This window comes from Mustela nigripes, chromosome 5 (assembly GCF_022355385.1).
Source record: "Mustela nigripes isolate SB6536 chromosome 5, MUSNIG.SB6536, whole genome shotgun sequence".
In the NCBI taxonomy this organism is placed as follows: domain Eukaryota; kingdom Metazoa; phylum Chordata; class Mammalia; order Carnivora; family Mustelidae; genus Mustela; species Mustela nigripes.
In genome coordinates, this window is record NC_081561.1 from 147,858,702 (window position 1) to 147,868,103 (window position 9,402).

Sequence of the window (9,402 nt, forward strand, 5' to 3'; positions counted from 1 at the left end):
CCCCAGGGTGACGTCCTAGAGACGGACAGCGGTGACGGCCGCGCCCCAGGGTGACGTCCTAGAGACGGACAGCGGTGACGGCCGCGCCCCAGGGTGACGTCCTAGAGACGGACAGCGGTGACGGCCGCGCCCCAGGGTGACGTCCTAGAGACGGACAGCGGTGACGGCCGCGCCCCAGTGTGAATGTCCTTGCTGCCCTGCACCGTGACAAGACGGTGAAGACGGCAAATCTCACATGACGTACAGCATACGGGTGTGTGTGTGTGTGTGTGTGTGTGTGTGTGTGTGTGTGCAAGGCTGGTGGTCTCGGGGAGTCCACGAACACTGGTCGTGTGTTCTAGAAGTCTCTGACAGTCGCTGACCCAACCTGCAGGGAGATACGCAGTTCAGGATCCCGAGCCCTAAATAAATCACAGTCTGACTCAATCAGTGGCAGAGGTGACCGTGGAAGTACAGAGGACAGGCTTTCTCCAGTCGTCATGTTTTCATCTGTATTAGGGTCTTCCTAGAATACCCTTTAAAGATATTTTAAGTTTGCCTCTGGATCCAGAATTCCAAAATATATTTTAATAAAACCTCTTAGATGATTAAGAAAGTTAATTTGTTAACTTTAAATCAGGTTAATTTGTTCATGTGTTTATTACTGATTCCACAAACATAGTCCGTGTCTGCTGTGTACCAGGCCCTGTGCCCAGTGCTGGGGACCCAAAGATCAGCTTCAGGGAGGGGACACAGAGGGGAAAGCAGGTGCCAGCCCCAGCGGGCGGCCTGCAGGGCGGGGCGGGGCGGGTCATGTGTGGGGTGCTGGAGGGTATGGTCGGGGCTGGAGGAAGGGTCCGTCTCAGGGAATGGACCAGAAAGGTGGACAGGGAGTAAGACAGAGCTTCGAATGTTCCCGCACCTGGAGGGCTTCTGTTTAGCCAAGAAGGGATCCGTGGCCTACTGGGTTTTAGGGGGAAAAATGACATTGAGAGAATTTGAAAACACTGATAGTCTCTTCTGAGTAGGGAAAGAAACCCATCGCTCAGACTGGAACTCGGGCTGCTGGCCGTCCTTCCAGACAACGCTGAGATTTGCCAGACTCACAGACGAGACTGTGCACCTGCTGCATTAGAAGGAGCGCGTCAAAGGAGAAAAGAAAGTAAAACTCGCTCCTGACAGCAAAATCACTGTGGTTCTGGGGCCCATCGTGCTGCCTGCCCACACTTGCCTTCTGACTCATTTCCTTACTCAGAGAAAACAGTTTGGAGAAGAACAAGATCCCCCTTCCTCCTTGAATGTCTTCAAGAAGACAACTTTCTGAGGCTTCTGTGAGGAGAGTGACAGGACACGATCCCAGGGAAACGTCCCCAGAGGCGGGGTCACTGGACCCGGAACCTGGCGACAGGCAGAGACGTTGTCTCCTCCCAGAGATGTGTGGAATCATGCTCGGGGCCGACAGAAGCCTCACAGAAGATCGGAAAGGACATTCCAGAAAGAAAGAATCCTAACAAACCTTTGAGTTAGCAGAATAGTGCGACCTCCAGGTCACTGACCGCCTGTCCCGCTTCAGGCCCCGTGTTGGCAGTGCACAGGCAAACCGCTGTGTCCCCGAAGGGCACACAGTCTGCTCGGGGATTAAAGAAAGTCGAGGGACTAGACCGGTCACCTGAAAACGGCAGCGTCACACCCGAACGGGAGGCTGATGCTTGCCAGGCTCCGTGCTCAGCGTCTCATACATGGTCTTCCTCACCCGGCGCAATCGTCCCACAGGTCGGGTGTTGTGACCCCATTTCACAGAGCAGAGAAGTTCAGAGCAGCTGGGTGGTTTGTCCCAGGTCTCAAAGCTCGGAGTGGCAGAGCGGGGATCCGACCCAAGGGCCCTGACCATGGCTACGCACCCAGGGCAGACGGCTCAGGCCACACGTTCCTGGAGTTAACTAAGGGGCTGAAAAACCCGGGGGTGTCGGGACTCCCCAGACTGACCGAGTCAGAAAGTTGGGTTTGGCCAAAGCCTCAGGGTGTTCTGAGAGATCCTGGGTCCCCCAGAGGAGGACCAGCGCTCTGCTGGGATGAGACCCCCCGTCGCCCGGCTAATGAGCAGGGATTGGGGGGAGGGAGTGCAGCCCACGGCTAAGCTCCTGGACAGAGCTGGCTCGCCTGGCAAGGAGCCCGGAGACAGCCCTGCCGGGAAGGTTCTGCAGAGCCTGGCGCTGGGCCGGGAGCCTGTTCAGGCGGCTGGTGTGGGCCGGGCCGCAGCCAGGTCTCTGGGGGGCTGTGTGGCCTCACAGCCTGATTTCCCCGAGCAGAGGGCACCAGCTCTCAGTGTCCATCTTCGGGGAAACGGTTAAGAAACATCTGGACAGGTTACGAGGATCGAGTAAAGAAAGCCTGTGGGGAGTTTATCACGACGCGGGAAAGGGCTGCGCTAAATGCTACATTTTTAACAAGTAGCGTCATGTGGGCCGGCGCGTGCCCTGAGCCCACGGCAAGAACACGGGCGCGATGTAGACAGTGTGAGGGCAGAGAGTTTTATCCGAAGCTCCTGCATGCTTGTCCGGCCGCAGATGCAGGCCAGACGCCTGACGTCCACCCACTGGAGGGGACTTGACCCCGGCCAGCAGCAGCCAGGCTCGCTGAGTGGGTTCGCTGCCCTCTGGGGACCGTGGTTGGCAGAGCACAGCGGCAGGGACCCGCTCGCGTCGTAACTTTGCTTCCGAGAAGGTGCCTCCCGGGCAGGCGAACGATCCGAAGGGAGGGTTGCCATTTCTTCTGGCCTCAGGCACCATGTTTCACCCTGGATGTTACCAAGGTCATGGGGCGGCCCAGGGAAAGGCGGGGTCTGTCTGCGTGGATGAGGCTGTGCAGGTCCTGGAAGGCCACGGGCTGGGCCTCCTCACACACTAGACCTTGTCCCTCCTCTAAGCATCTTGGGGCGTCCCTTCTGGGGCCAGGTTTGAACAGAGAAGGAGACGAAGCAGTCAGAAAGGAGACTTTCAAACTGTTGTCACCCTCATGAGCTCCCGTTGTGGGGCATTGTTTAAGAGCATGATGGGAGACCATGCGGCCGTGGCAGGAGAGCCGGGGCTGAGTTCAGGGGGGCCCCAGGCCCTGCCTGGCCTCCCCGGACTGGGCAGGTCCCCGGGGGCCCCTCTGTGCCAGGTGGGCCCCGCTGTCAGGTGGAAAGCCCCGATTCAGGTGCAGTTTGGTGCCTCACACCGTGCATTTCTCCGCGAGGCATTAACTACGATGCCTTCTCGGAGCCCGGGAAGCCGAGCAAGTTTCAAAAGCATTTAGACATTCAGACCTCAAGAGAGACATTCTGGCAGCAGTTTTGAGAAATTTAGTAGGAAGGTGTTTCTTACAATAGATTAGGGGACTGTGCTGTCTCTCGCATCATGTACCGTCTAGGCAGACGAAGCGAAGTGCTCTAAACTGGAAACGCTACGTGCCAGCCAGAGCCGAGCAGGGAGCACAGTGAGGTGCACACCCCCAACGTGGCCTTGAGCCCGGCCGGCCACTTTCCCGGGCCGGCCATCACAGGTCTGCGCAGCAGCCGGGGGAGCAGACTCCCGGGACAGGGAAAGCGGACGACTCACCGAGACCAGACAGAGCGAGGGCAGCGCGGCTCAGCCTCCCCGCTCCCGTGACGGACCCGCGAGAGCCCTTCCCATGAGAGCGCGGCGGCAGCCTGCTTCCAGGTCAGCATCGTCGTGGCTGGAAAGGAGCTCCGCTTGCTTCTCTGCTCTGCCGACTGCTGGGGCAGGAGAGCCGAAGGAAATCCCGCAGACCTCATGGGTCCAAGCTTGGCCGCAGGGGTGCCGACGTATGGGTCCCGTTCCTGGGGGCGCGGACTCAGTTTCCTCTTCCCGCAACCCTCAGCGCTGGTCGTCAGCGCTCAGATCCCTGCCCTTCCCGTGCCCCCAGGCCCGGAGGGCTGGCCGGCCTCAGGAGTAGGAGTCTCTGATGTCCGCCGGGGCCTCGGTTTCCCTGCCGCGGCCTCTGAGGGTGTTGAAGACCTTGCGGTAGGAGCATCTGAAGGCGGGGTTGGAGAAGCAGTACAGCACCGGGTTCAGCACGCTCTGCAGGTAGCTGAGGCCGTTGGCCACGTCGGACACGTGCACCATCACTCCCAGGACCCTGCAGCTGCCCGTGCCGTGGAAGACGGCCACCAGGGCGCGGGCCAGGAAGCTGGGCAGGAAGCACAGTGCAAACAGGACCACGACCACCGCCACCAGCGCCCGGGCCCGCCGCAGCTTGGGCTGTCTGCCCGGCTCTCGCAGGCGCCTCCGGAGGGTCCTGATGACCCCAGCGTTGCAGAACAGGATGAGGCCGAAGGGGAGGATAAACTGCAGGGCTTCCTGCCAGAGCAGCCTCAGGGACGCGCCTCCCCGGGGCTCCGGACCGGGGCACGCAGCCTCCGAGGCGAACAGGCTCTGGTGGGTGAGGCCGAGCAGCAGCAGCCACACGAAGCCCGACACCCCCCAGGCGGCCCGCGGGGACAGGAGGTTGACCTTCAGCCGAGGGTGGACCACGCGGAAGTAGCGGTCCAGAGCCACGGCCGCGAGGAAGGCGACGCCCACCCCGCGGCTGAGGACGCGCAGGAAGAGCAGGGTTTGGCACGACACGTGTCCCCAGGGCCAGGTCTTGCGTCTCAGGTAGAAGGCGGCGTGGAAGGGCTGGCAGAAGGTCAGCAGGAGGTCAGCGGCGGCCAGGTTGAGCAGGTAGACGGCGTAGGGCTTCCACACCTTCAGGCGAAAGCAGAAGGTCCACAGCGCCACGGCGTTGCCCAGGAGGCCCAGCGCGCACTCCTGCACGAGCAGCGCGCCCACGGTCACCTCCACGGCCGCGCTGGGCGCCGAGCAGTTGGCAGCGGGCATGGCGATGGCACCGGCGCCGACGCTGGATCCCGCCTGAGAGCCGTGGGGCGCCGAGGGCCTGGGCTCCGGAGAGGCTCCTTCCCACGAAATGAGAGAAACGCGCTTTTTCCCGCCCCAGGGTCTCTGTATGAGTTCTGCATTTTCTCAGCAAGAAAAAGTACTGAACCAGCATCAGGGTGAAGTCAAAAGCAAACTAAAATTTGTTTGGGGAAAGAGGATCAGAGGAGAGGGAAAAAACCCTTGCAGTTTTGTTCTGTTTTGTTTTGCCCTGAAAAGGGGAAATGGTGTTTAGCTTGATTTCATCCGGCATTTCGCTGAGCGCCGATGTCCGGGACGTCTGGGGAGCACAGGGACGCGCCGGCGGCCGCTGCCCGTGGAGCCTGAGCGGCTTCCATACGCCTGGACATCTCGTCCTTACACGGGTAGATCAGGATGGAAACCAAAGGCTTCTCCAGCTGGCATGTGCCTCGTGGGGAAGCCCCAGAGGAGGGACACTCACTGAGGCTCTCCTGCGTGGCTCCGTTTCACACGTGGGCACCCAGACCTGGTCCCGGGCATTGCAGAAGATGCTCTGGGTGGCCCAGTCTTCTCACTCACGGATGCCCACTTTCCGATTGTCCTTTTATTTTGTCCGGTGTTATTTTCTGTTGAGGAGCTTCCCCTCCCTCCTACGAGACCTGGATTAGGACCTAGACCTGTCAGCGTCCATTGGCCTTGAGAGAAATAAAGTTGATGACTGGCCGAGATGCATAGATTCCACCAGAAAGTCAAGGTCATGAGATACAAGATGAATTCAGTCATCCCTTTCCATGGTGGACCATGCTTGACCTCGGTTCTGGCCCGTTCTTAACCCTGACTCACCTGGGTCATGACCCACTATTTTTTTTTTTTTTTAAGATTTTTTTTGGTAACATTTTATTTATTTATATGACAGAGAGAGATCACAAGTAGACAGAGAGACAGGCAGAGAGAGAGGGAAGCAGGCTCCCTGCTAAGCAGAGAGCCCGATGCGGGGCTCCATCCCAGGACTCTGGGATCACGACCTGAGCTGACGGCAGAGGATTTAACCCACTGAGCCCCCAGGCGCCCCCAGCCCTGACCCACTATTGACTCTCACCCACCTGGGTCCTGACCCACTGTTCAGCCTCACTTACCTTGGTTCTGTTTAGTGTGGTTTGAGCTCTGGAGACATTCTACCTCTGGTTTCCGCACTTAGCAGCAGTGTGATTTGGGGGAACCAAAGGGACGCCTGTGTTCCGTGCCTTGAGTGAGAAGTGCAGGTGACAGCCCCTCGCGGGGTCGCGCGTGTCTGAGATTCTGCTACACGTACAGTCCTGCACGCCGCACCGGGTGTGCCGGGGCCACTTCCAGCTGCCGTTGCTGACCTCCGTGTGACGGCGACAAAACTCCTTCCGCTCCCAGCATCGAGCTTCCCTCTGTGCCCGTCATCCAGGGTGCTCTGAGGTCTTCCCTTCGGAGACCAGACTTTAGACCTAGAAGCGTCTCAGCAGTAAGAGCTACTAAGGTTTGCTGCACGTTTGTCTGGTGTGCGGCCCTCCACGCGCTCGCCATGCTACGGCGGGGCACAGGCGGCAGCAAAGGGAAGAGGTCGGTGTGGAGCTCTGTGTTGTGCGCGGAGCAGAGGAGGCCCAGAGAGGTTCGTTCTTTGCTCAAGGTCACAGTTCAGCAAATGGCAGGAGCAGGATCCTCTCGGGCCCGAGTCCAACCAGAGCCGGGGGGTCTCGACCGCACGGCTCTGCTGCCTCCCAGTTAGCCACGGTTCCCTTCTGTGTCATAAAAAGGCCACGTCTCTAGAATCCCACCAGGGTCATTGATTTACCTGATTTCGGGTGATTTGACCCAGAGTTTTCCTCTCCAGCTGGACCCCGGCCTACACCTTGAGTGCCTCTGCATCAGGCAGGCTCACCTGTCTCTCTGTTTTCTAAGAAGGGACCTTTGGGGAGTCGTCCAAGCCTCCAGACTGCGGGAGTGTCCCACCGGCACCGCCGTGGCGATGCCTTCCGTGGACAGGGACTCGCCGGCAGCACCCTCACTGTGGACAGCTTCGGCCAGCTTCCGGGGAGGGTCGCCGGAGGCCACCTGCCTCATCTCTGCGACCGCTGTCGGCACAGGAGGACGCCTAGGAAGCCGGCAGCTAACTCTTCAGGGACACAAGTGACTCAGATGTGTTCCTCACAACACGTTGAAGACATTGGCAGACTTTCAGAGCTACCCCATGACGGCGGACTTCAGTGTGTGCCAAACACCTTCGAAATTGTAGATTGCCCAGCTCATTAGACAACACAAACGTTAATAATTACGTATTTTTGTTTTTAAATATGGGAAGTAAAAATAACAGAATTTAAAATTCAGCTTCTTTTCCCAGTACGCATTTCTCTTCCTTCTTTCTAAGAGACGGAATTGTTCTTTAGTTCCTGTCTTTTGAAGGTTCACTGTAGGAGCTTCTCCCTTGGGGATCTTGTCTTATTAAATCTTATTATCCCCAGGAACTCTATTTTCAGTCACTATTACTATTTCTTCAATGTTCTTCTCATTAAGGAAGCTTCTCTGTTCTCAAAGAGAAGTTTTTATGTATGCTTATTCACATGCCTGTTCCTACATTTAAATGAAAATGGAGTCTTCAAATTGTGCTTGTGCTTCAACCCAGCACACACTTTAATTCTCCTTTTCCTTTGCAGTTTTTCTTTCATGTCTGAGGATCAGCAGATGGAAGACTCAGTTAGATTGTCCCGTCAGTCGCTTCGAGGTTAGCTAATGGCGGGGTTTGAAGTGACAGTCCCCACAAGACCACTTCTTCTCAAACACCGACTGGTAAGTCAGGGGTCTCCAACACCATCCCCTGTTTGGGTGATTCTCTAGACGGACCCGAGAACTCAGTGGACATTATTGTGTTCAGAGTTTCATTTTATTACAGAAACAGCATAGAAGAGCACAGGCTGGACTGAGGGAGAAGACGCAGGGACAGAGTCCAGGGAAGTAATCCGTGTGGAGCTTCCTTTGTCCTGTGACTAGGGATGGAGTGACGTTCGCAGGATCCAGTCAAGCACTGTCGGCGGAGGGAGCTCCAGCCTCGGCATCCGAAGGCCTCGTCGAGGTCCGTCCCGTCCGGGAGGCCGAGCTTCCACGTGGCCCGTCCCAGGCTCCTTCCGTGCTGGGGGGCCGGCTGGTGTGTGTGACCCAGAGCCCCGCGACTCCTCACAGTGTTTCCATCTGGCTGGCCCAAAGCCCCCGGGGAAATCATATCTCTATCAAGCATGACCTTCCAAGGGCTCAGAGATGACCTTCTGGCTGCTGAGACCAAAGATCAACACCTCTTTTTGGGCAAAGATAAATACTTTATTAGACACTTTTTTTTTTTTTTTTTAAATATTTAGAACCTATCAAGCGTTGTTCCTTTCGTGCTGGGGATACAGATACTTACGATGTTCGAAATCCTTCCTGACTTTGAGGACTTACCTTCCAGCGGGAAAGGCCAAGGAATACACACAGATTTGCGAGGAACGCGTGACAAAATTCAGTAACAGGTTCGACTGAAACGGGATGGGGCTAGAGTTGTGAGGGATGCGGGACGTGCCCATGGCCGGGGGCACCCGCTCCCGACACACTGACGGCACGTGGTTTCCTCGGCCCGGGCTGCTGGCTGTCCTACGGACTGTCACAAGTTCACTGCGTCCCACTGTCCTTTCTCGTGGCCATACCCGACTGCCCGGCCCCGCGCCCCTGCTTCTCCCCGTCCTAAGGCATTCCTGCTTTACCCCAGCGGGGCACGACTCCCGGTCTAAGCCTCGGTGACTCTTCATTTCTCTTACCGTCACCTCAGACAGAAGCTGAGACAGAGGCTGAGGCTTCGGGGACAGGAGCGACGGTCATTTCCGAGAAAAGTGGTCTTGTTTTAGAAAAAGGAGCTGAGACGGCAGCCCCGGAGGGAGGAAGTCGTGACTGTGGCCAAGTCCTGTGATGGTCCCGAACACGCGTCTGAATTTAGGGTTTGGGTAAAAGAATTTCGGCGACCTCAGAATATCCCTGCGACGCGCGTACCACCAACGGAATGAACGATGAGTGTGATCAGTGCCTCCCGCACACCGGATGGAGCCCCGCCTCGGGTCCCTGCTCGGCGGGGAGCCTGCTTCTCCCTCTCCCACTCCCCCTGCTTGTGTTCCCTCTCTCGCTGTCTCTTCCTCTGTCAAATAAATAACCAAAATCTTAAAAAAAAAAAAAAAGAAATCATTAGGGATATAAGTTATTGTTGTAGAAAAATGTTAATCCTACAAAAAAAGTTGTGAATGATTATACTCAAACTCCCACACAGGTCAAGTGCAGAAAGCTGCTTCCTAGTGGAATGAAAAAAAAAAAAAAAGCCAAACAAACTAAAACAACAGCAAGAAAACCCACAACAACTTTTTCACCATTTTTGGGGCACATGTTAACATGGAACAGTTTCGAGTTCAGGACGGAAAGCCCCGGACTCTTGCGAAGCGGACGTGTGAGAGGGAGATGTGGACGAAAGCAGAAGCTGGGGCGC

General features: G+C 57.0%; 1 protein-coding gene across 1 annotated transcript; it reads right to left on the minus strand.

The window, feature by feature from the left end:
• Positions 1–641: 641 nt before the first annotated feature.
• GPR31 (G protein-coupled receptor 31) lies at positions 642–4,962 on the minus strand. The gene has a single exon (XM_059399301.1). The coding sequence runs from the start codon at positions 4,857–4,859 to the stop codon at positions 3,927–3,929; it is 933 nt and encodes a 310-aa protein (XP_059255284.1). The 5' UTR covers positions 4,860–4,962; the 3' UTR covers positions 642–3,926.
• Positions 4,963–9,402: the final 4,440 nt, after the last annotated feature.